Source organism: Procambarus clarkii, chromosome 63 (genome assembly GCF_040958095.1).
Source record: "Procambarus clarkii isolate CNS0578487 chromosome 63, FALCON_Pclarkii_2.0, whole genome shotgun sequence".
Lineage (NCBI taxonomy): Eukaryota > Metazoa > Arthropoda > Malacostraca > Decapoda > Cambaridae > Procambarus > Procambarus clarkii.
In genome coordinates this window covers 12,169,266-12,196,156 of record NC_091212.1, presented here as the reverse complement: position 1 = coordinate 12,196,156, position 26,891 = coordinate 12,169,266, and the positions used below count along the sequence as shown (strand labels likewise).

The following is a 26,891-nucleotide window of genomic DNA, read 5'->3' as shown; positions in this document are numbered from 1 at the left end:
GGAGCCAGCTCCTCCACATGGCTGAACACCCCAGGAGCCAGCTCCTCCACATGGCTGAACACCCCAGGAGCCAGCTCCTCCACATGGCTGAACACCCCAGGAGCCAGCTCCTCCACATGGCTGAACACCCCAGGAACCAGTAACAAAGACCAAACTTGTGCTCGGAACTAAACTGAAAGTTAATCAACAAAAGGGAAGGGAGATCATACGACTATTAAATACCCTTTCTCAAACACACAACACGACACCATTACTCCTAACACCTTTATTGGTCGGGACACTTAGTTCCTCATCTTTCTCACTCTCTCTATCTCATTTTCCTGCCCTCATTTCCCCTCCCTCCCTCCTACCCACATTCCCCTCCCCTCACCCCCACACAAGCCGTTACTATTCATAGCGTAGTGTACACACACTTCATTCCTCCACAGATCTCCAGTATCAGCTCTTGATACTGGTAATGGCTTAAAATGGCCACCACTTACGGGCTATTCATGCCCGTGCCACCTTTTGGGTGGCTTAATCTTTATCAATCAATCAATCACACTTCATTAAGACAACGCCAGGTAAACATACCTTAACATCAACACGTGTACGACATGTCTTGCTAAGCGCTCACGCGTGTAAAGTTATTATCAGAACGTGTATCATACACTACGCATATTATCATGCAAGCGTACTAACAGGGGGATATATCAGAGGCGCAGTACGCTACTCCACTGTGGAATGATTTGTGTTGGCTTGAGATTAATTGGGTGAAGTGCTGGCAAATGGTCTGTGAAAATTGCGTGGCTTGGATGGTTCTGCCTGGTTGTTCCGATGTAGGGCCCAACTGGTGTGCGTGTGCGTGTGCGTGTGCGTGTTCGTGTGCGTGTGCGTGTGCGTGTGTGTGTGTGTGTGTGTGTGTGTGTTTACTAGTTGTGTATTTACTAGTTGTGTTTTTGCGGGGGTTGAGCTTTGCTCTTTCGGCCCGCCTCTCAACTGTCAATCAACTGTTTACTAACTACTTTTTTTTTCCCACACCACACACACACACCCCAGGAAGCAGCCCGTGACAGCTGACTAACTCCCAGGTACCTATTTACTGCTAGGTAACAGGGGCACTTAGGGTGAAAAACTTTGCCCATTTGTTTCTGCCTCGTGCGGGAATCGAACCCGCGCCACAGAATTACGAGTCCTGCGCGCTATCCACCAGGCTACGAGGCCCCCCCGCTATCCACCAGGCTACGAGGCCCCCCCTCGTGTGTGTGTGTGTGTGTCTGTGTGTGTGTCTGTGTGTGTGTCTGTGTGTGTGTCTGTGTGTGTCTGTGTGTGTGTCTGTGTGTGTGTCTGTGTGTGTGTCTGTGTGTGTGTGTGTCTGTGTGTGTGTCTGTGTGTGTGTCTGTGTGTGTGTCTGTGTGTGTGTCTGTGTGTGTGTCTGTGTGTGTGTCTGTGTGTGTGTCTGTGTGTGTGTCTGTGTGTGTGTCTGTGTGTGTGTCTGTGTGTGTGTGTGTGTGTGTGTGTGTGTGTGTGTGTGTGTGTGTGTGTGTGTGTGTGTGTGTGTGTGTGTGTGTGTGTGTGTGTGTGTGTGTGTGTGTGGAGACCCGACAAGGGGTGTATCGAGCTGTGTGTAGTGGAGACTACAGCGGAAGAGGGGGAGAGAGCTTGTGATCTCCACAGGGGGTGTGGAGGGGTGTGTGGGGAATGAGGACGTCGCTCGTAGGGCGTTTCAGACTCCACAGGGGAGGTGGGGCGTTCAACTCGGCAGCGTCCTGTAATCTCTGTAGGGGCAATTAGCGCCATATTACCGTGTTCGGTTGGCGTGTTCGGTTGGCGAGGTGCTCCGTGTGGTGTCCGGGCGACACGCCTGGAATGCAGCAGGTTTGAAGACCCCGCTAAGGTCTTGGAAGGTTCGAAGAGCCCCCTTAAGAGAACCGCTCACACTCTGAGCGGTAGATGGTGATGGAGACTTTACGGCCGGATGGGACGAGGACCAGAGGGGAAAGTTGCGGATGGGGCCGGATGTGCTCACGTGTTTGTGTACACACACACCTTGCCTGCTCGTCCCTGACGATATACACGTCACCGGGGCCGTGTGCGTGTCCATAACTACAACATTAGGGTGAAAAACATTAGGGTGTAGTTTGTACTTGTACTTGTACTTGTAGTTTGTAGTTTGTACTTGTACAAACTACAACATTGTTTAAAGACCGGCTATTACGCCTGCACAGCCTAGCCGCCTCTCCTCATTCTTACGGCAAGTGATGTGGACTCCGTCGTGGGGCGGGGGAGAGGGGTGGACGATCCCACCCCCCTCCTCCCCCTTCACCCCTTACGTAGACTCATATATGAGAGTGGGAGTAAACAGCGTGTTAAGGGAGGGGTGAAGGGAGGGTATCGTGGGCTGTGCGTCATTCACAGGGACGCAGTGCGTATGGCTCCGTCCACTTGTACCTGCATTTTTCATTCGTGTACTTGTACGCTATAATTTTACGCTTTTATTGCTGTGTGTGTGTGTGTGTGTGTGTGTGTGTGTGTGTGTGTGTGTGTGTGTGTGTGTGTGTGTGTGTGTGTGTGTGTGTGTGTGTGTGTGTGTATTCACCTAGTTGTGTTTGCGGGGGTTGAACTTTGCTCTTTCGGCCCTCATCTCAACTGTCAATCAACTGTTTACTAACTACTTTTTTTTACCACACACACACACACCAGGAAGCAGCCCGTGACAGCTGACTAACTCTCAGGTACCTATTTACTGCTAGGTAACAGGGGCATTCAGGGTGAAAGAAACTTTGCACATTTGTTTCTGCCTCGTGCGGGAATCGAACCCGCGCCACAGAATTACGAGTCCTGCGCGCTATCCACCAGGCTACCAGGCCCCCGTGCCCATAGTGCCACACTGCCACACACACACAGTGCCCCTACGAGGCACACACTGTGTGCGCGCGCGCAGACTCGCAGACTGGTTGGTTGATGAAGATTAAGCCACCCAAAAGGTGGCACGGGCATGAGTAGCCCGTAAGTGCTTACTTACACTACTATACTACTACTGCTGCTACTTAGTGAATACTAGACTCGCAGACTGTAGCTTAAGGTTTTATAGACCCGCGCTGGTTACCTGGTTGATACCTGGTTGATACCTGGTTGATGGGGTTCTGGGAGTTCTTCTACTCGCCAAGCCCGGCCCGAGGCCAGGCTTGACTTGTGAGAGTTTGGTCCACCAGGCTGTTGCTTGGAGCGGCCCGCAGGCCCACATACCCACCACAGCCCGGTTGGTCCGGCACTCCTTGGAGGAATAAATCTAGTTTCCTCTTGAAGTCTTGAAGTGCTAAGTCTTTCAACCTCCTCTTGCTCTTCCCACTGACTAGCTTCTTGTGTATCAACAGTTTCTTTCCTTAAATCGTGTTTGTATTTACCTTCTACTTTCATTCTTTCTTCTCCTCTCTTAATATTTCATCATTCTCCAATCTTCAATTCCTCCAAGAATGTACTATGCCGTGATCATGTCCCCTCTAACTCTTACTTTAGCCTTGCGAGGTTAAATTCCCTCTGACTTTTCTAATATTCCACTGACTCATTGCTAGGAGCAGCTTAGTGATAAACTTTGAGACTTTTTATACCTTATATATTGTTGTGTATCTGGGGCCAGATTCACGAAGCAGTTACGCAAGCACTTACGAACCTGTACATCTTTTCTCAATCTTTGGCGGCTTTGTTTGCCATTATTAAACAGTTAATGAGCTCTGAAGCACCAGGAGGCTGTTTATAACAATAACAACAGTTGATTGGCAAGCTTTCATGCTTGTAAACTGTTTAATAAATGTAACCAAAGCCGTCAAAGATTGAGGAAAGATGTACACGTTCGTAAGTGCTTGCGTAACTGCTTCGTGAATCCGGGTCCTGATCTCTGGTGACTTACTTTAGCTTCCTGGAAGCTGCCGGCCTGTTTACCAGCTTTGTGTTCTCTGTTGATGTTATTCTGTTGTTGGGAAGCTTAACAGAGGAAGGTTATCTTGAGGTTACCTTGAGGTTATCTTGATTTCGGGGCTTAGCGTCGCCGCGGCCTGGTCCTCGACCAGGCCTCCTTTTTGTTACACTCCCTCCCCCCCATCTCCCCCCCCCGGGAAGCAGCCCGTAGCAGCTGTCTAACTCCCAGGTAACTATTTACTGCTAGGTAACAGGGGCATCAGGGTGAGAGAGACATTTTGCCCATTTGTCTCCGCGTCCACCGGGGATCGAACCCGGAACCTCAGGACTACGAATCCAGAGCGCTGTCTACTCAGCTGTCAGGCGCCCCTAGGGCGGAGGAACACAAGGCCGCCAGATTACGCAGCTCTTCCTGAGCTGTATCCCGCCAAACACACAACGAAACTACGACGTTGCTACAACGTTCGAACAAGTTTTAACACCTAACCAGTTATAACAACCAATATAGCAAGTTGTAACAACGTTCTAATACGTCATAAACACGTTAAGCCAAGATGTAACAACTTTATTACAAGTTGTAACAAGCAGAAAATAGAGACAGTTACGGTTTGTGTTTCCAGGGTTGTACTCACCTAGTTGTGTTTGCTGGGGTTGAGCTCTGGCTCTTTGGTCCCGCCTCTCAACTGTCAATCAACTGGTGTACAGGTTCCTGAGCCTATTGGGCTCTATCATATCTACATTTGAAACTGTGTATGGAGTCAGCCTCCACTACAAGACTTATTACATTTAGTATTAAAACGTACTGTCTATTCGGAGGAAAGGTTGCTTATGAAGGAGAGACGGTAGGAAGAGCTCCAAGGACAGTATACACTCTGCAGGGGTAGACAGAAGCTACCCCTAGAAGTAGAAGTGTGTCTGGGTCTTGCTTCTGTCTACCCCTGCAGAGTGTAAACTGTCCTTGGAGCTCTTCCTACCGTCTCTCCTCCATAAGAAACCCGTCCTCCGAATAGACAGTACGTTTTAATACTAAATGTAATAAGTACATTCCTGACTGTCTGCATAGTACATAAATAAACTTAATTGTGCTGTTACATTTACCTCCCCATGTATTCTCCTCATGTTCTGTTAATACACTCAAAATTTTTAGGTTGAAGTTTTCGTGTTCAGTTCTATATACACAAGTTTTTAATATAAAGAATGTCTTTTTCAGTTTTATTAAACAATAGAGATTTTATACAAAATTTGAAAATATTCTGAGTTACTTTATAATATATTGAAAGATTTTAGTTTTGTTTTATTAGTTTTATAAAATTGTAATATCAATATAGCTATAGGTTAAGTACTAATTGTAGTTAAGAAGCAATAAATGGTATTTACCTGCTTGTCCTCCTACACTCCCAAGGTCAGGTCAGGTCAGGTCAGGTCAGGTCAGGTCGTGGTTTTCTATACAGCTTTTCAGGGAGACTTTAATATTCACAATATTTTGGTGCGATGCTGGCGATTAAGTGTGTTTATGTACTATGCCAATAGTCAGGATTGTACTTATTACATTTAGTATTAAAACCTACTGTCTATTCGGAGGATGGGCTGCCGTAAGGGCTCAATTCTTACATGTTGAGCACGGAAGACGTTCAGTTCACATGCTTGCCAGAAAACACACACAAAGGACCAAAAACAACGGTGATTTACGTCATTACAACGTTGCAGCAACGTAAGAATAACGTTTGGTTCTTTGTGGTCTTTATGTCCAGTTGTATTGTGTCGATTATTGCAAGTTGCTCAACTTCATGAGAGACCACAAGGTAGTAAATATTAATACCGTGCTTAGTGGCACCTGGCACTCCCTGCTATGCCAAGGGGCTTGAACCAGAGAGAGGGGGGGGGGAGTCATGGGGGTGAAATTATTAATTTAACCAAGTGATGTACTTATCATTATAACTGTGTAATTTCCAACCCTCGTAATGGCTTCCTAATTTGAATCCATTTTATATCGTTAGATTATTTCCTGTAGGTTGGTTTTAGTGCCTGTGATGAGCCCACACCCAGGGAGTGGCCCCCTGCCAGAATGGAATGGAATGGAATTATCAGGGTAAAGCGCCAAGCCATTACGACTATACCGCACTTGGAAGGGGTCAGGATAAGGATTTGGGATGGGATGGAGGGGGGGGGGAAAGGAATGGTGCCCCAACCACTTGTGGACGGTCGGGGATTGAAAGCCGACTTGCATGAAGCAAGACCGTCGCTCTACCGTCCAGTCCAAGTGGTTGGGACCCCCCCTGTCAGAAGCCACGGTGTTTAGGTCAAGAGACGACAGTGAGAGTCGACCGCAGTGACCCATCACAGGTGCCATTAAATCTCCGGTGTTTGTAGCCTCGCCAACACCTTTCAGCGTTGGCGTGTTGTTTGTGGGGTATTGACAGGTGTGGTAATAACAGATGTGTAGTACTCGTGGGTGCCGCTAGCAGCCACTTGGCGCTCCTGACGGCCGCCAGTCACGCTAAACGTTCACTGTATTAAAGGGACTGGCGTATTTCCTGCGGCTAAACACATACGCACAACCTTTGATACTGTGTGTTTAGTGGCATGACTAAGGCCAAAGGTGAGTCAGTAGCAGAGGTGTGTGTGTGTGTGTGTGTGTACTCACCTAGTTGTACTCACCTAGTTGTGCTTGCGGGGGTTGAGCTCTGGCTCTTTGGTCCCGCCTCTCAACCGTCAATCAACAGGTATACAAGTTCCTGAGCCTATTGGGCTCTATCATATCTACACTTGAAACTGTGTATGGAGTCAGCCTCCACCACATTGCTTCCTAATGCATTCCATTTGTCAACCACTCTCACACTAAAAAAGTTCTTTCTAATATCTCTGTGGCTCATTTGGGCACTCAGTTTCCACCTGTGTCCCCTAGTGCGTGTGCCCCTTGTGTTAAATAGCCTATCTTTATCAACCCTGTCGATTCCCTTGAGAATCTTGAATGTGGTGATGTGTGTGTGTGTGCGTGCGTGTGTGTGTGTGTGTGTGTGTGTGTGTGTGTGTGTGTGTGTGTGTGTGTGTGTGTGTGTGTGTGTGTGTGTAGAACAGCAAAGTGTACATCGAGGCATCGGTCAAGCCCGAGGGGCCCCTCAGTCACTGCCTAGTTTATTATTGAACGTGACTGATCATGCACTTATACTTGCCTTAAAGTGTGTGTTTAGTGTAGCACTTGGCGCCCAAGTATAGCCATATATATCAGGTGGATAGCATACCTTGAGGGGCTGGATAACACAGCTATATTTTGCCGTCGGATAACGACTGTATTCGCACCGTTTTCATTACAGTTTAATGCAAATGTGTAATTGTGTCTTCCCACAGCGCGGGGCGTGTTGGTGGAGGAGAGTGGACTCAAGTGGACGGCTGTAGGCAAGGAAGACGAAGGGTTCTACCGCTGCACAGCCCGCAGCCCGGCCGGCACCCAGCACTCGGGCTGGGTCTACCTCAAGGTCCTAGGTGAGTACAGTCGCCCTGGGGTCTACCTCAAGGTCCTAGATGAGTACAGTCGCCCTGGGGTCTGATTCAAGGTCCTCGGTGAGTACATTCGCCCTGGGGTCTGATTCAAGGTCCTCGGTGAGTACAGTCGCCCTGGGGTCTGATTCAAGGTCCTCGGCGAGTACATTCGCCCTGGGGTCTGATTCAAGGTCCTCGGTGAGTACATTCGCCCTGGGTCTACCTCAAGGTCCTCGGTGGGTACACCCGCCCTGGGGTCTGATTCAAGGTCCTCGGTGAGTACATTCGCCCTGGGTCTACCTCAAGGTCCTCGGTGGGTACACCCGCCCTGGGGTCTGATTCAAGGTCCTCGGTGAGTACAGTCGCCCTGGGGTCTGATTCAAGGTCCTCGGTGAGTACATTCGCCCTGGGTCTACCTCAAGGTCCTCGGTGGGTACACCCGCCCTGGGGTCTGATTCAAGGTCCTCGGTGAGTACAGTCGCCCTGGGGTCTGATTCAAGGTCCTCGGTGAGTACATTCGCCCTGGGTCTACCTCAAGGTCCTCGGTGGGTACACCCGCCCTGGGGTCTGATTCAAGGTCCTCGGTGAGTACAGTCGCCCTGGGGTCTGATTCAAGGTCCTCGGTGAGTACATTCGCCCTGGGTCTACCTCAAGGTCCTCGGTGGGTACACCCGCCCTGGGGTCTGATTCAAGGTCCTCGGTGAGTACAGTCGCCCTCGGGTCTGTCTTGGTACGTTTCGTAGTCGGCCGAGTATCTCGACCGTCTTATGGGGTAGAGGAGAAGTCGTTCTCAACTGTGTTTTGGTGACTTGACCAGCGAGGACGATTTCGTGCAAAAAGGAACATTTGTGAACGGTTTTTTCCCGCCTTAAGACATGTTATTTTGTTCATAAATATATATATATCAAGTTATTGTGGGTTGAGGTAAATGGTAGCGGGAGGTGGACGTGGATAAATCACAATGTGACTATATAACTTTTTTCTATTGCAAGGTATGACATCAGATCAGTTATGACTGACGTCTTGTTGAAGCTAATCAAAATCTCAAATAACCGCCAGAGCATTGTGTATATAGCAGTTGCAATGCCAGAGCATTTTCTATATACATTCTCTTGTGTATATACAAACTCTTAAGTACACTTTTTCGAGTTGAACTCCTCTTGTGGAGCACCACTCTTGTGGAGCACCACTCTTGCGGTGGTGCTCACAGATTGGTGGTTTTTGATCGTAAGAATCTAATAGTGTTACTGAAACAGTTAGTGACTCAGGGTCCTCATCAGATATATATAGTGTGACTATTGGCTGGTATTAATGTTTAAAGTTTAAGGAGCGAGAATAGTGTTGATAACACTTGGGTCTGAAGCTGTTATCGTTGGAGTGGCTTCACGAAAACACAAGATAACAGTTAACATTAGTAAATAAACTTACTTGTTAATGCCTTGGTATGCTTGAATTTATTCGTGATTGGTGGCTGTCAAAGCTGAATAGTGTTAGAGAGATGACAGGTCTAACTGATAACGGTTCCGATTGGAACATTTTCACTAAACACTGAAGTGATTATCACCTCGTTTGTACCTTTCCCGGTTTCAAGAGTCATTACCCAACTTGTCTGTACATACTTGACGGTCCAGTGATCATTCCAATTCCAGCAGGAAGGGTGCAAGTGGCAGAGTTTAGGAGAAATTTCAGTTTTAAGATATCTTAAAAGGTAGCCTCTCTGCTATTTTTTCCAATATAGCAGTTGCAAGCCTCGCTGCACTTGATTGCATTTACGTCCTTACACGAACACAACGAAGGCTCCAGAGTTCTGGGGCCAGATTCACGAAAGCACTTACGAACCTGAGGCCAGATTCACGAAGCAGTTACGCAAGCACTTACGAACGTGTGTACATCTTTCCTCAATCTTTGACGGCTTTGGTTACATTTATTAAACAGTTTACAAGCATGAAAACTTGCCAATCAACTGTTGTTATTGTTATAAACAGCCTCCTGGTGCTTCGGAGCTCACTAACTGTTTAATAATTGGAAACAAAGCCGCCAAAGATTGAGAAAAGATGTACAGGTTCGTAAGTGCTTGCGGAAGTGCTTTCGTGAATCTAGCCCCAGGATTGCGAGAGATGAACGTGATTGGCGACAGGTTACATGAAAGCACCAATCAACAGGTGACACATTACCCCATAACCAGCAAGAGGGAGCTACGAGTGCCTGTTTTTTGCTCCCAAATTTGTTTACATAAATTCGTTAAACGGCAGCAGCATGTCTGGACTTTGTCGAGTACCACGGACATTGTGTAGTCGTGAGAACCCTTATTAACCTCTTTGGTAATTCATCGATTTATCCGAGTGTTGTGAAGGTGAGACAGTGGGAAGTGGCTAAGTGTCTTGGGGGGGGGGGGCTGAGTAATGATAACTCAATTAGCTGAGGAGGGGAGAGGGGGGGGGGGATCGTGGCTTGGCTATCCCACAGTTCACTAAGGGACTGTCCTGAACTCCGAGGCATTCCCTGTCAGTAAGACTCAGTTGTGAAATCTGAGGTAAGGAGTGTGCAGTGAAGCAGTCGGCATCAGAGCGACTTGTGACATTTTCATCCGTGTGATGTAGGTCATAATGTTGCCACAAGGTAGGTCTGGACGTCGCTGCAACGTAGGTCTGGACGTCGCTGCAACTTAGGTCATGACGTCGCTGCAACGTAACCAGGTTTCCATTGACTGCAAGGTGATCTGATGTGTTGGCCTTCTCAACACTGCCTGAAGCTTAAAACCATAGACTCTGTAGCTTTCCTAATGCTTTTTCTACTCCTAATGTTTCATTACACCCTTGGCTAATCTCTCGATGGATACATAAAGACCATTATGTCGTAATCACACTCGTAGCGACAAGAATTTCAGATGCCAGACATGCTTTAGCTACTCCCGTTATTAAAGATTCCAGAATATATTTATGCACTCTTGGTGGTGGCACTTATGGATATACACAGTGTGAACTCATCATGCCACATTAAATAGCTGTGGAAATCCACGTAATCCCGCCGTAATCATGTAATCCCTAGTTGTGGGAAGTACTTACTTTATACTCGCCTATTTCTCCTATTTGTGGCTGCGGGATTCATCATTAGCTCCTGGGAGACATACAATGACACTTGGCATATTTACCTATCGTATCTACTCTTAAAATATTGACTCGAGTTCGTCTTTAGAACCTACTTCTTTAGTTCATTCCATTTTCACACTATTACACTAAAAAAAAAAATGGTTAACATTTGTGATTCATGAGTCTCATGCTTAGTCATGTCCTCTTGTTGTAAACACTTCTTCTCTTTCCGTTCTGTCACTTCCTTTGGTATTTTATACGATTTTATCATGTCTCCCCCTCTAGATAGGAGTCATGATAGAACCGTATCAAAGCAAAGAGCTTTGCTAGCGTCGTCAGGGTTAGTTCTTTCAGTCTTTCTTCATACAACACCCCTTGCGATTCTGGGACGAGGCTCGTCGCAAACTTCTGAACCTTTTCGAGTTTTGTTTTATGTTTTTTTAGAGGAGGAGGGGGGGGGGGGATGTTCCACGAAGGAATGGTATACTCTAAAACTGTGTGTGTTGTGGGGGGGGGGGGCTCACTCCACACGCACACATGTAGGGCTGGTGTGGTCTGAGTATACAGGGTACTAACGTAGCTTGGGTATACTGAGAACTGGCGTAGCCTCGTTATACTGGTTTGGTTCGAGTATACTGGGTTGTTATACCTTCATAGGTTTGTTACACTGGATACTTGTATACTTATAAAACCGGGTTACAAAGTTCAGACATTGTAGATTTTGAATAAGTTTATTCAACTGAAAAAAAGGTTTTTATATTAGTCATAGTGTATTTTTACGCTCTACAACATACATAACATACTGGGTTGTATAGCTGGGGGGGGGGGAAGGAAGGAAGGAATTATCAAGGAAAAGCGCCAAGCCATTACGACTATATAGCACTGGGAAGGGGTCAGGATAAGAATTTGGGATGGGACGGGGGAAAGGAATGGTGCCCCAACCACTTGGACGGTCGGGGATTGAACGCCGATCTGCATGAAGCGAGACCGTCGCTCTACCGTCCAGCCCAAGTAGGAGGGGGGAGAGAGAGAGGGTAAAAAGTTGTGTGGTATTTAAAAGTAGTTTAGAGTCCTGGCCCCGGGCGGGTCGTGCATGGCGGGGTCTGATTTATTTGACCAGGCCGCGTTCATTTTCCCGGGGGGACGAAGACAACGGAGTCTTCGTTGGAGCAAAAAGACTTTGTCGTTTTGTCTTTTACTGCTGGTAGTCACGACTTTTGCTGTGAATGGCCACTTAGAAGTTCGAAGTGTACGGGGAAGGGCCACCTCCCTCAGCCACCCACTGAGGGGAGGTGGCCCACTGCTGAGGGGAGGTGGGTCACTGCTAAGGGGAGGTGGGTCACTGCTAAGGGGAGGTGGGTCACTGCTAAGGGGAGGTGGGTCACTGCTAAGGGGAGGTGGGTCACCGCTAAGGGGAGGTGGCGAGGTCGGTGTAATCTCTTAACTCCGCAGAAGGGAACTTGTTTGTATTGAACGTTCGCTGGAGAAGTGAACAGCTTGGGGAAAGTTTTTTCTTTTTTCTTTACAGGTTAATGATGAAAATCTTAACCCTCCTGCGACACGCGATCAATGGAGGGAAGGAAGGAAGAAGGAAGGGAGGCAGGAAGGAAGGGAGGGGTTAGGTAGGTTGGTAGATTGGAAGAGTCAGAAACACGTGAGCAATAGCGAGAGAATTGGTGACTATGGGTCGGGTTTATGGTGTGCAGGAGTAGTTCAGGTGGTAAAGGGGTAGGGTTAAGGAAGTCCAAGAATCTTAGAGTATTCACAAAGGTGTTTTAAAAATCCTTGAAGACAGCTTGGGGAGAGGGGTAGAGCGCGCCTCGGAGCGACCCCCACAACGGCAAACGATGGGATTAAGGGACTGAGAGAGGGTCAAACACTACACAGGAAGTAGACTACACTACACACACATTTTGGTTCATAAGGGCGACAGTTACAGGTATAGCCTGAGCCAGTAATTAATGCCTCAGCTGTCATCCCCCATAGCGGTGTCGACCTGTGTGGAGGCAGGGCCAACCCTGGAAACACAAACCGCAACTGTCTCTATTTTCCGCTTGTTACAACTTGTAATAAAGTTGTTACATCTCGGCTTAACGTGTTTATGATGTATTAGAACGTTGTTACAACTTGCTATATTGGTTGTTATAACTGGTTAGGAGGTGTTAAAACTTGTTCGAACGTTGTACCAACGTCGTAGTTTCGGTGTGTGTTTGGCGGGATCACGGCCACGCCGATAGTTAAGTCGATAGTTCTCGATAGTTTAGTCTATCATGTTTGGGTTCAAGGTATACTTATTCCTCAAGATGGTTATCTTGAGATGATTTCCGGCCTTAGTGTTCCCGCGGCCCGGTCCTCGACCAGCCCTCCACCCCCAGGAAGCAGCCCGTGACAGCTGACTAACACCCAGGTACCTATTTACTGCTAGGTAACAGGGGCATCAGGGTGAAAGAAACTCTGCCCATTGCTTCCCTCCGGCGCCCGGGATCGAACCCGGGACCACAGGATCACACGTCCAGTGTTCTGTCCACTCAGCCACCGGCTCCCTGGGCTGAAGTTATCACCTGATGTGCCTTGAGACTGGGTATTCTTGAAGGCTTATCTTTATGCTCCGTGTCGTCTTGGAAGCAACTTTTAGAAATTACACAAGAATCCGAACCAATCCTAAGAATTGTGGATAAGATCCATGCAGTTGTATGGGATTTTGCGCCAAGTTGATCCTGGCTATTAGGAGCGCTGGGTTATTGACACAGGATAACTTGTATTCATATGTAAACAATATTGCGTCAAAGACCCAGAGGTAATCGCCTCTGAGATATCTTGCTGTGGCTAGATATCATGTCCTGCCTGTAGACAGTGGAACACCCAGGGGATCCGGAACATACTGTTTACATAATGGTTCATTGTTTCTGTTGTTCGCTAACCACATTCGACGAGGGACGACGACATTCGACGAGGGACGACGACATTCGACGAGGGACGACCACATTCGACGAGGAACGACGACATTCGACAAGGGACGACCACATTCGACGAGGGACGACCACATTCGACGAGGAACGACGACATTCGGCGAGGGACGACCACATTCAACGAGGGGACGACCACATTCTCAGATACGGTTCGTCACCAAGCATGGCTGTAACTCACCTGAGGAGAGCAACATCGATGCTCAACACACAGCTAGAACAGTACATTAGGAAATATGACAGATCTTGAAGGCAACATTAAAGCAAGTATTTTGGTAACAATAGTTAGCAATTTTGTGGCATTATCGCAGATACAATAGTCATTTACGGCATGTTCTTCACTTTTGTTATATATGTTCTTTTTCACCTTTTGGCTCTTAAGTTCTCACATTGAAGAAGCTCAGACGACCCGTATAATACCTCAGAGAGAACAGGAACCTTAGCCAACTCGTATGGTGAACATATAATCAATATTTTACTGTTAGACAATAGATCTGCAAAATGAAGATGTCTTTTGTGTGTGTGAGAGACCATTAGTTGCTGGGGCACAGAGCCACGGTGATGCTAGCAACGGGAGTGTCTCCTGCTGAGAAGTAAGGGAGAGAAGGGTAGGTAAGGGAGAGAAGGGTAGGTGAGGGAGAGAAGGGTAGGGGAGGGAGAGAAGGGTAGGGGGAGGGAGTGGCAGCGTCCCTGGAGCAGATTCTTAATAACATTGCTAATGACTCCTTCCTCGGCTGCCTTCCTTCCTTCATCTCTCTATCAACTCTTTCGACGAGGTTTTCAAACCAAATTTTCTTTCCTGTTTTTCGCCTGCTGTGTAAACTCGTGTGTGTGTGTGTGTGTGTGTGTGTGTGTGTGTGTGTGTGTGTGTGTAGAGGGGGGGGGGAAGTTCATGAGTTACCGTAGTAAATAGGCTTCCTGGTTCTTGCATCTGGTGGGGGATGGGGAGGGGGGGGGGGAAGCACAAGCAATCGGTGAATGATTTGATGGAAGATAAATTTCAGGGTCATTGGTCCTATGCCTGCCAGGGGTAAAGGGTGAGGCCGGGGGGGGGGGAGGGGGTAGGTGATGGGTAGGCCAGGACACATGGATAGAGGTTCGTAGGGCCGCTCAGACACCCCCCCCCCCTAGCCCCAATCTCCTCGTCTGCTCTTCCCCTATTCCTGTCACCCACCCATCTCCCTTTCCCTCCCTTCTCGACTTTGATGGCTTCAAAAGGTAGTTTATAACTTTTCAAATTATTCGGCAGGAAGAAAGGAAAAGGGAAGGGGGAGGGGAATGGCTGGTGTAGGGGCGCTGGGGAGGGGAGGAAGGGGGATGAGAAACGGGAAGGAAGAGTGAAGTAGATTATTAGTGAGGAGAGTTGGAGACGGAGGTAGGAACGGCACACTTGAGACACTGCACAAGACGATACTCTCATTGAAAGTAGGAAGTTCAAGTGGGTCGAGGACTGGACGCGGTGGTCTTACCTGTCACTGACTACCAGAAAGTGAGGTCCAGCAGCTCTTGACGGTCGATTTGTTTTTTTTTTATTAATCTGGTCCTTAAAATTTTGGATTGAGGTGGTTTCGACAACCTTCCTGGTGTGTGTGTGTGTAATTACCTAAGTGTAGTTACAGGATGAGAGCTACGCTCGTGGTGTCCCGTCTTCCCAGCACTCTTTGTCATATAATGCTTTGAAACTACTGACGGTCTTGGCCTCCACCACCTTCTCACCTAACTTGTTCCAACCGTGGTGGTTCTCGTGTGTGTGTGTGTGTGTGTGTGTGTGTGTGTGTGTGTGTGTGTGTGTGTGTGTGTGTGTGTGGGGTAGTTCGTGTGTGTGTGTGTGTGTGGGGGGTAGTTCGTGTGTGTGTGTGTGTGTGTGGGGTAGTTCGTGTGTGTGTGTGTGTGTGTGTGTGGTGGTGGTGGTTCGTGTGTGTGTGTATGTGTGTGTGTGTGTGTGTGTGTGTGTGTGTGTGTGTGTGTGTGTGTGTGTGTGTGTGTGTGTGTGTGTGTGTGTGGTGGTTCGTGTGTGTGTGTGGTGGTGGTGGTTCGTGTGTATGTGTGTGTGTGGTGGTTCGTGTGTGTGTGTGTGTCTTGTTTAGAGTGTGATGAAGGTGGAATAAGAGGAAAGTGGCAGGATCAGTATACAGGTGTGCCCAAGAGGTAAGGATCAAAATGACCGGTGTGGAGCGGACCCGGATGTACGGGTTCCGGACAAGAGCCGGATATCGCCGCCGGGACTCCACGCCGCCAATGTTTACTGATCGCTCCACATGCAAGGTAATATCAGCTCATTAAATGTTCAAGGTTAAGACATCCGATCGATAACATCAGTATTAACTCCCTGCACGCTAATGTTGTATGATGGTTGTGGGTAGGTTGGGTGTACTCTGGCTCACGCACGTTGCTACAACATTCGAGTTAGGAGCCAGATAATGTTATATATTTTGACACAGGTTAATGAATTTGTCACAACGCGCGCACACACGCACGCACGCAGTCGTCCAGTCCGGTCGTTGGTTAGTCGAGGGGGTCGTCAGTCTTCATGTCGACTGCAGGTCGTACGTAAAACGGTGTATAGTGTATTTAAGACAGTCTTGTGACCTGTGTGTGTGTGTGTGTGTGTGTGTGTGTGTGTGTGTGTGTGTGTGTGTGTGTGTGTGTTAAGCCAAGACCAGTCGTGGTGTTGTCACGGGAGTCCAAATCTGGAGTGGGCGGGGGCTGGAGGCGTATCTCTAGGGGATTTTAAAGTTTCGTTTGCTTGAGTGGAAAGAATAACTTGGCTAAATGTTGGATGGACTCAACCCATGGGTACATTTGGAGTGGGCGTGTGGTGGCCCCGCTCTTGGCTACACCTTCAACTTGTCTCGGGCCTGGCCACACCCTCCACCCGTCTCGGGAGAGCTGGCCACACCCTCCACCCGTCTCGGGAGAGCTGGCCACACCCTCCACCCGTCTCGGGAGAGCTGGCCACACCCTCCACCCGTCTCGGGAGGGCTGGCCACACCCTACACCCGTCTCGGGAGAGCTGGCCACACCCTCCACCCGTCTCGGGAGGGCTGGCCACACCCTACACCCGTCTCGGGAGAGCTGGCCACACCCTCCACCCGTCTCGGGAGAGCTGGCCACACCCTCCACCCGTCTCGGGAGAGCTGGCCACACCCTCCACCCGTCTCGGGAGAGCTGGCCACACCCTCCACCCGCCCCACTAAGCACCAGCAAGATGCAGTGTGGTCACATAATTGGGCTTACAAGCTTCTGCACTTAAACGGTTGGCGCTTTTAGTAATTGTATAAATAGTTTCCTTGTTTATGGAGCAATTCCACAAGCCATATCGTGGGCCAGGTGGCGGTGGGTCGGCCCCCGGGGGCCAGGTGGCGGTGGGTCGGCCGCCGGGGGCCAGGTGGCGGTGGGTCGGCCGCCGGGGGCCAGGTGGCGGTGGGTCGGCCGCCGGGGGCCAGGTGGCGGTGGGTCGGCCGCCGGGGGCCAGGTGGCGGTGGGTCGGCCGCCGGGGGCCAGGTGGCGGTGGGTCGGCCGCCGGGGGCCAGGTGGCGGTGGGTCGGCCGCCGGGGGCCAGGTGGCGGTGGGTCGGCCGCCGGGGGCCAGGTGGCGGTGGGTCGGCCGCCGGGGGCCAGGTAGGCCTCGCTTTACCACAAGTCCTTAGAAAACGGGAGATGTTGCTAGATAACACAGTTTAACAATAACGGCATTTTTCTTCACTGTAACAGCGTGATTATACGTTACTGCACCGTTTTTGGTGAGGCTGTATTGGGGTGTGTGTACTGGAGACTTGGGAAAGGTTTCAACATTTGTCCCTCGACACAGCGGGGGGACATCGTGACATTTTTCTCTCTCTCGTGAAAAATAAAATGGTTCCCCCCCCCCCCTATTCGCGTGCTGTGAGCTGTTCACTTGTGCCATGGACGGTTTGATGGCTGTGTCACGGGTTCGTCTCCAGCCTTTTGCTGTTGTCATGAGCTGTGCTGTCACTGTTGTGTGGTGGGTGAGGGACGCTGTCTGTGTTCACCGGGACACAGTTCCCGCCTCTGACACTGGACCTCGTACGGAATTCCCCAGTATTGACATTACTATTTCAAAGGCTCGTCGCTGCTTGCATGCATGCGCACCTCGCTTGCAAAATGTGTATATAGAGACCCAGTTTGTTGGGTGTTGTGTGTGTGTGGAAATGGGTCCTCTTATGTGTAGATACCTTACCTTGAGGTGCTTCCGGGGCTTAGCGTCCCCGCGGCCCGGTCGTCGACCAGGCCTCCTGGTTACTGGACTGATCAACCAGGCTGTTGGACGCGGCTGCTCGCAGCCTGACGTATGAGTCACAGCCTGGTTGATCAGGTACCCTTTGGAGGTGCTTATCCAGTTCTCTCTTGAACACTGTGAGGGGTTAGCCAGTTATGCCCCTTATGATAACCCCTTAGATAACCTCAAGCCTCAAGATAACCTCAAGATAGGGGGTTATTGGTGGGTTTTGGCACTCGGATCTATTTTCTGGGTGGGTGTAGGTGGGATATTGAGTGGGAGCAGCACTCCAGGATTGTCTGTTGACAGCTTGGCACATGCGAGGCACGCTCAGATGCGGCCCTGGGGAAGAGAGAGAGATAAGACTAGGGGTAAAGGGGAGAAAAGCAATCAGGGGGGAGACGTGGCTACTGTCAGTGGGAGAGGGGAGCCATTTGTTTCACCCCGGGGGGGCCCGCCTCGGGCAGCGACCATTGGCGTCTGCGTCACTCTCGTGTTTGACGAATTTGGCCGCCGGGTGGAAGCCCCTTGCAAGATAAATAGGCCGGACGTGGCAGGCTTGTTGCATGTTGACGGAGAATATCCGGCAGGCGCTACAACCCCCACACGGTCTCTCCCTTTGGCACCGCTGTGGCTGTGGTGTAGCACAGGTACCCTGGCTGTATACATGTGGTTGTGGTATACCACACGTCACCATGGTATATATGTGACTGTGGTAAAGCACAGGTTCTCAGGCTTTGTGGCTACCTTTGAGGTACTTTAGAGGACCAATGCCCAACCACTTGGACTGTGGTAGAAAAGAAGTTCCGGACCAACCGGGCTGTGGTGGGTATGTGGGCCTGCGGGCCGCTCCAAGCAACAGCCTGGTGGACCAAACTCTCACAAGTCAAGCCTGGCCTCGGGCCGGGCTTGACTTGTGGGAGCTTGGTCCACCAGGCTGTTGCTTGGAGCGGCCCTCAGGCACACATACCCACCACAGCCCGCTACCAGAGGCCCTCTTCTTCCCTCTTCCTCCACCACCTCTTCCTCCCTGTTCCTCTTTCTTCCTCCAGCTCTTAATCTTGGAGACTAATCCTGCCTTACCCTCTTGCTCCTCCCTCGCCCTAACCTCTTGTTGTGAGAAGAGTTGCTCTTAATGAGGGTTATCAACGCACCATCAGATAGTCTCTCGTCCTAACAAGCAATTTTAAACCTTGTTCCCTGTGGTGGTTGTTGGCTCCTGCCCCCTCCCTCCCCCCCCCCCTCTCTCTCTCCCTCCCTCTCTCCCTCCCCCCCTCTCTCTCCCTCCCCCCCTCTCTCTCCCTCCCTCCCTCCCTCCCTCCCTCCCTCCCTCCCTCCCTCCCTCCCCCCCTCTCTCTCCCTCCCTCCCTCCCTCTTTCTCTCCCTCCCCCCCTCTCTCCCTCCCCCCCCTCTCTCCTTCCCCCCCCTCTCTCCCTCCCCCCCCTCTCTCCCTCCCCCCTCTCTCCCTCCCTCCCCTCTCTCCCTCCCCCCCCCCCCTCTCTCCCTCCCCCCCCCTCTCTCCCTCCCCCCCCTCTCTCTCTCTCTCTCTCTCTCTCTCTCTCTCTCTCTCTCTCTCTCTCTCTCTCTCTCTCTCTCTCTCTCTCTCTCTCTCTCTCTCTCTCTCTGTCTCTCTGTCTCTCTCTCTGTCTCTCTCTCTGTCTCTCTCTCCCTCCCTCCCTCCCTTCCTCCCTCCCTCCCTCCCTTCCTCCCTCCCTCCCTAGGCCTTTCTTACCGCCGCTACCTGGCTCGCTCCTTCTCCTTCCTTCATTCATTCTTTCTATCCTTCATTCTTTGTCTTTATTCCTCATTCTTTCTTTATCTCTCATTCCTTCTGTCCCCCATTCTCGCTCTCGCTCTCTCGCTGTCTTGCTCTCTCACTCTCTCACTCACTTTCTCTCTCTCACACTCTCTCTCACTCACTCTCACACTCACTCTCTCACTCTCTCATTCTTTCTCACTCACTCTCACACTCGCTCTCTCACTCTCTCTCACTCTTTCTCACTCTCTCACTCTTTCTCACTCTCTCACTCTTTCTCTCACTCTTTCTCACTCTCACTCTTTCTCTCACTCTTTCTCCCTCACTCTTTCTCACTCACTCTTTCTCACTCACTCTTTCTCACTCTCTCACTCAGGCTCACAGTAAAGTAGAGGTGTATGAGATCGGTCACGGTAGGGGGGGGGGCGGTCAGGCCACGAGACCCCTAAATTGATAGTTGACTCCCTGGAGATCTCCCTAAGGTCGTATAAGGTCATTAGGTGTGACTTACCAGGCCTGCCAGAGGGGGAGGGGGGGGGGCGAGAGCTGTTCGGTACACACTTTGTTTCTTTATTCTTCCTCCTCCTTACCCCTCTTCCTCGCCTCTCTGTCCCCGCCTCTCTGTCCCCTTTCTTGAATTTTGAGACTATTGTTATTTTCTCGAATTCTCACGTTTCTTGTTAGTGCTTTATTGAAAACTTTAGATAGAAGATAATAAAGGATCTCTTCAGCCTCCTTCAGCAGCCTTCTATCTTGAGGTTATCTTGAGATGATTTCGGGGCTTTAGTGTCCCCGCGGCCCGGTCCTCGACCAGGCCTCTTCCCCCAGGAAGCAGCCCGTGACAGCTGACTAACACCCAGGTATCTATTTTACTGCTAGTTAACAGGGGCATAGGGTGAAAGAAACTTTTGCCCATTGTTTCTTGCCGGCGCCTGGGATCGAACCCAGGACCACAAGTCCAGCGTGCTGTCCGCTCGGCCGACCTTGCCTCTTAATGTTCTCTCTCTTGTATGGCTATACAACGTTGTTGTTGTTGTTGATCATTTTGATACCAGGTACCAGGTACCAGGTACCAGGTATCAGGTACCAGGTTGATCCTTAACTTGTGCTGCAATGTCATTTTCAAATTCTCTCTCTCGGCTCCCTCTCCCCCCCCCCCTTGACTCGGGTCTATTAATTTCTGGCTGTCTGAAGTGTATTTCTATTGTCCTCGGTTACTAGCTCGCTCTCTCTCTACTTTCCCTCCCATATTTTGTTTTTATTTTATCCTCTCCTTTCTCGTTCACCACGTTCACTGGGAGAGAGATTTCCGTTCCACCTGCATATTTATCTCTCTTCCATCTTCCCTATTTGTTGTCTTATAGTGAAGCACTGGACGTCACTCATACAGTCCCTCACCATCCTGTGGTGGCCGTGTGAGCCGCCGCCTCCTGGGTCTCACACACACACACACACACACACACACACACACACACACACACACACACACACACACACACACACACACACACACACACACACACACACACTTTTAGGCAGACTCCATACACAGTTTCAAATGTAGATATGATAAAGAGTCCAGTAGGCTCAGGAATCTGTACACCAGTTGAGTGAATGTTCAGAGGCGTGTCCAAAGAACCGAAGCGTAACGCACACACACGCACACACACACGCACGCACACACACGCACACACTTTCCCTGGGTGTTGCCTCCTTCCCGGTGACCGTTTCTTGTCTTTTCATTTGCACTTTGTGTCATTAGCGCCGCGTCGTATGGGTTTTGTCCCCCGGGGTCTTGTGTGTCGCCGCCGCAACCCTTTGTCTCAGGGGGAGGGGGGGGGTCCCTCTCCGTGGTGAGTCCCCTTGCTCTCTGGGTTCCCCTTGCTCTCTGGGTTCCCCTTGCTCTCTGGGGTTCCCCTTGCTCTCTGGGTTCCCCTTGCTCTCTGGGGTTCCCCTTGCTCTCTGGGGTTCCCCTTGCTCTCTGGGGTTCCCCTTGCTCTCTGGGGTTCCCCTTGCTCTCTGGGGTTCCCCTTGCTCTCTGGGTTCCCCTTGCTCTCTGAAGTTCCCCTTGCTCTCTGGGGTTCCCCTTGCTCTCTGGGGTTCCCCTTGCTCTCTGGGGTTCCCCTTGCTCTCTGGGATTCCCCTTGCTCTCTGGGTTCCCCTTGCTCTCTGGGGTTCCCCTTGCTCTCTGGGGTTCCCCTTGCTCTCTGGATTCAATAATCTATGGAATGACTTTCTCGGTGAATCCACTGATGCCACCCATTGCTCCCTTTCCTTCCCTGCCCAACCACTTGGGCTGGACGGTAGACCGACGGCCTCGCTTCATGCAGGTCGGCGTTCAATCCCCGATCGTCCAAGTAGATGGGCACCATTCCTTCCCCCCGTCCCATCCCAAATCCTTATCCTGACCCCTTCCCAGTGCTATATAACCGTAATGGCTTGGCGCTTTCCCCCCTAATAATTCCCTCCCTCCCCTAATTTTCTCCGTAGGTGCCGCTGATTTAATTATCATTAAGCCGAGGTTAGCGGGAATATCTTCTTCGGTGCTTGACGGTAGTAGAGGTGTTAGGTTGTTTTGTGGAGGTGACGAGTCTGACTTCTTCCTCGGAGCCCTCCGTGAGACTAGGCCGACTTAAGATGCGATTTGTTGGTTGGGATATCGAGCGGGGGGGGGGGCGAGTGGATGGTCCGGGAGATAAGAGGAGAGTAATTGGGTTCACAGGCCTGGTTAGGGATAGTATGGGTGACCTCAGAAGATGCGAGGATACCACCATAGGTGCTGGATGGGTTGGAATCCACAGACCACAAATCTGTCCATGGATAGTGCGGCAGGCTGGTGGAGACATGTTACGGCAGCGTTCAGCGCCTCGCTGGGAAGGGGGAGAACTACCAGAGAGTTGGAAAACGACTTGTGTGGTGACTTTATAATAGGATGTGATTGGCTGGCCCCACGCTGTTAGATGCAAGCAGGTGTCAGTGGTGTTGAATTTGTTTGCCGTGTTAAGCACACCGTTGTAAACAAGGTGTGGTTAGTGGTTTAAACAACGGTGCCGTGGCCAATGGTGTGCCTCGGTGGCGTGACCAATGGCGTGGCTCGGTGGCGTGGCCAATGGCGTGGCCAATGGTGATGTCGGGTTTATTTCTGTGGTCAGGCTGTAGTGGACGTACCTACACCTGTTGTTTTACGAGGCTGTTACTGGCAGCCTGCTGTTAGTTTAGTCCTGGCTGCCTTCTGTGGCAGAGTGATCCGTGGCCCACTGCACTATATGTAGAAACAAACCTCTCTCCCTGTCTGTGCCACAAACGTCTATGACAAACGGGAGTCTATGTTAGCTAGTTAATGTTGGACGAGCATTGCAATCATCTGTGGTTGACTGCTCAGTAACTCGATACACTGCATATCTTCCAGCATGATGTCTATATATATAATATATATATATATATATATATATATATATATATATATATATATATATATATATATATATATATATATATATATATATATATATATATACCATTGTTTATATACTTGTATGTGTGGTCACGTCTGTGGTAGAAGAACAAATGCTAGCGTTGCCCCACTGCCTGTTAACGGGCAGCAACAGCAGTCTGTTAGCGCTAAGGAAAAATGCAATTATCAAATTTAAAAGTTAACGCTAGTAATGGAATTATTTTATTTGCGAGTGTAATAGTTTGGGTTTAGTCGTTCCTCTGGTTCTGGGACTAAAGCAAACAGCTTTATTTAGCTCGGTGTTTTCAAAGGACAATGTATTTTGAAGATCTTGGGCTTGTTAAGCAACTTTGGTTATTAGGGACGACTTGTATAATACAATAGTTTTAGTGTGTAGGAACCTCACTGTGATATTGAAATTGTCAGGTTTTAGGTCGCTTATCGTCGTGTAGAGGGGGGGGGGGAGGGAGTTCGGTGTCAGCGATATAGGCATGAATGTGTTCGAACGACTTTCATGTACGAACCCTACAACGAGCCGTTTAGGTAACTCAACCTTGCTAAATGATCGGTCTAATTATTCCATTTTTCATTGTATAAAATATCTAGTCATCCTGGTGTAGATTACTAAATATTGTTAGGGCTTCAACGAGTAATGAAATCTGGGTGTATATGTCCCTAGAGTTAACGCATTCTGTGGGAATCTGTTTTCAAGTTAGTAGTATGCTCAAAAGAGCATACTACTCTTCACTAAGATCTTCACTAAGAAACTAACAATCAGGATATCCATCCTGAGGTGACTGTAGATGTTGTCAATTTTAGTGTCTAACCACTGAAGGCTACGACTTCCTGATGCTATAAGTCAGTAGAAGCGATAAGAAGGGTTCGAACCTGGTCACTTGGTGTGGTTTCTCCCAAGCTAACGCACTACACCATGACACTGTCAAAAGCATTGCCACCCTAGATGCCATGCATACATCAGGTTAATGTGGTTTTCATTGTATATTCGTAATGATCTTAGCCAAAGACCCGAAGCACACTGGTATATTATCCTCGTGGTTAGTAGATAATAGAGGCAGCTTCTTTAATGATTTATCTTGTGTAAACAGTTTACCTGAGTGAGGTGGTGGTGGTGGTCTTTGTTAGTAAGATATCTAAGAATAGTCTGTTGTTGTTTTAAGATTCGCTACCTGGAATAAGAAGTTCCAAGTAGCACGGGCTATGGTGAGCCCGTAGTGGACTGTCGTCTCTTGTAGGAAAGACTCCCGTAGAGTACCCAGATGAGCAGGGGAGGGAAGGACAGGGGTGGAGAGTGTTGAGGGGGATGAGTTAGGAAGTGAAGAGTGAGAGGAGTCGAATCATCACTACTGCTATAGAACTACTGCCGATTAGGCTCCTGAAAGGCAAATTATTCACAAAATATGTTGTCATTTTTTCCCACCATCCTTTTGTTGGGCAGCCATCGCGATGGTGTGTTCCCTCTCTCTCTCCCTCTCTCTCTCTCCCTCCCTCCCTCCCTCCCTCCCTCCTGCTGCTGGGAAGGTCTCCACCTTCTTGCTGCTCCCTCTCTCTCCTTGCCCCTTGTGCTATAGCACCTTGTTGCCCCTGGGCCTGGCTGTTATTGGCCGGGCAGTTCATTAGAGTTATGTGTTGGTGGTGTAGAGGGCGGAATTGGACAGTACTGGTGAGGTGTGGTGCCTGGCGGGGAGGACTTGTTCCTCTTGGTAATGGAGAGTGATTGTGGTGGTGATAGTGGTGGTGCTGGTAGTAGTGTGGTTGTGGTCAGTTAATGGTGATGGTGATGCAGGTGGTAGAATCTGAGCGACTCACAATTCACCATTGTTGATACCGGTGAGGATGGGGGGGAGGGGGGGGAGGTGAAGCTTGCCAGGCGGATAGTGGCGAAATTCCCAATTATAGTGAGTGATGTGGCAAATTGGAAAGGAGAGGGAGAGGAATTGTCCGACAGACGAGAGGTTAGCGTGAACAGGTGAGGGGGGGGGGCGTGGAGGGAGCAGAGGAGGGGAGAGGAGAGGTAGGGAGTGAGTAGTGAGGGGCAGGGGAGGTGACCTGCTGCCACTCTCCACACTCCTCACACCACGACTTCACTTCCATATGTTTGAGATCCTAATATTTACATACGAGGAGGCGGAAGTTATCCCCCGGGGAGCCGCAGGATACCTGCCGGCGCCACTGTGGGTGTGTGTGTGTGTGTGTGTGTGTGTGTGTGGGTGTGGGTGTGGGTGTGTGTGTGTGTGTGTGTGTGTGTGTGTGTGTGTGTGTGTGTGTGTGTGTGTGTGTGTGTGTGTGTGTGTGTGTGTGTGTGTGTGTGTGCGCGCGCTGGGAGCTGTGTGGGTGGCCAGGCTCTCAGGTACTCCTAGGGGCCTTCCTCCTGTCTCAGGTGCTGAGTGCCACCTGGTACCTGGTGGTCTTAGTGTGTCCACGGTGGTGGTGTGGTGGTGGATGTAGGGAGCCATGCTGGTGGTTCGAACTCTTGGGTTTGGAAGGACTGTAACTTGAGGGTTGTGTTGAGAGTGGAGGAAGGATGAAGGTTGAGGTCAGGGTGGCCTGGACACGAGGCAGCCAAGCGGTAACACTGAGAGATGCCTGAATATTGCCTTAGTGTCTGCTGGGACGCAGCTCTCCATTGCCTCTATTGATTAGCGGAGCAGCGCGCAGATTAAACGTTGATGACGAGGAGTGATTGCTGTCTTTTGACAAGATGGAAATTCCATTGTTGTTAGCTTTTGTTTGCTCGCGCCAACACGCGGAATTCCTCCCTTTTGCGTGTGTACCATTCCTTCCCCCCCCCCTCGTCCCATCCCCAAAGCTATCCCATCCCTCCGTAGGTTAAATGCGACCCCGTACTGCTGTGGTACTTACCTAATTGTGCTTGCAGGGGTTGAGCTTTGGCTCTTTGGTCCCGCCTCTCAACTGTCAATCAACAGGTGTACAGGTTCCTGAGCCTACTGGGCTCTATCACATCTACACTTGAAACTGTGTATGGAGTCAGCCTCCATCACATCACTTCCTAATGCATTCCATTTATTAACTACTCTGACACTGAAAAAGTTCTTTCTAACGTCTCTGTGGCTCATCTGGGTACTCAGCTTCCACCTGTGTCCCCTTGTTCGTGTTCCACCCGTGCTGAACAGCGGTATACACTGGCTGGTGTACGTGTTGTGGGGTGTGGGTATACATGTGTGTGGGAGCTGGGTGGGATGCTCGCCTGTGCTCGGGCAAGAGTGAACGCTGCCGTAATGGCCAAAGTTTGAGAGAGGCAAGTGTTAGGTTGATGGGTCGAGGCGAGGGAGGGGGTGGGGACGGAGATGACTAGGAAGGGACGGTGCTTGAGCCAAACTGGTCGTGGACATGGAGCCTAATGCTACTTTATGAGTAACTCAAGCCCCCCCCCTGGAGGCGAGTGCCGTCTCTCACAGTGATGAATCTCTTGCTTATGTGTGGCGTGGACTATTGGTTTGAAGGAAAGATTTTTTGCCTCGTTGATAGTTAATTGAAAATGATTTACATACAGAAAAACATAAATGTATTAAAGTCACTCCACCAACGTGTCAAGAACAGATGAATCGTTAAAGGGTCAATGAGAAAGTAATTGTCTACAGTTGTTTGGAACGAGGCAGGGTCGGAGGAGGATGGTTCGCTCGCAGCTGTGTGACTGACAACAATGAATTCATTGACAACTAGCCAAAGCTGACGCTGGTTAACACTGTGCTACGGCTCTCACGTGGGAAGACTGGTTCACGCTAGTCACGTGCATCTGTCATACACGTGGCGGGAGTAGCACTCCATCTCTGGACACACGTGCACGTGCACTGACGTCAGTTGGACAAAATGTATGTTCTCTTCAGTGGGAAGTATCCACGAGAGATCCTGGTCCCCCTCCCCCCCCTCCCTTCTCCCCCCTCCCTTATCCCCCTCCCCTCTCCCCCCTCCCCTCTACCCCCTCCTCTCTACCCCCTCCTCTCTACCCCCTCCTCTCTACCCCCTCCTCT

At 50.0% G+C, this 26,891-nt stretch overlaps 1 protein-coding gene across 5 annotated transcripts in view; it reads left to right on the top strand.

The window, feature by feature from the left end:
* Positions 1-26,891, top strand: part of LOC123769518 (tyrosine-protein kinase transmembrane receptor Ror2) — a 632,994-nt gene that overhangs the window by 499,868 nt on the left and 106,235 nt on the right. For 3 of the 5 annotated variants that reach the window (XM_069308727.1, XM_069308726.1, XM_069308730.1), the window contains one exon: positions 7,246-7,380. In XM_069308727.1, the coding sequence (XP_069164828.1) occupies positions 7,246-7,380 (135 nt within the window). Of the gene's footprint in view, positions 1-7,245; positions 7,381-8,016; positions 8,039-26,891 lie in introns of those variants that run through there. The other 2 variants (XM_069308729.1, XM_069308728.1) reach the window with 2 other exon arrangements.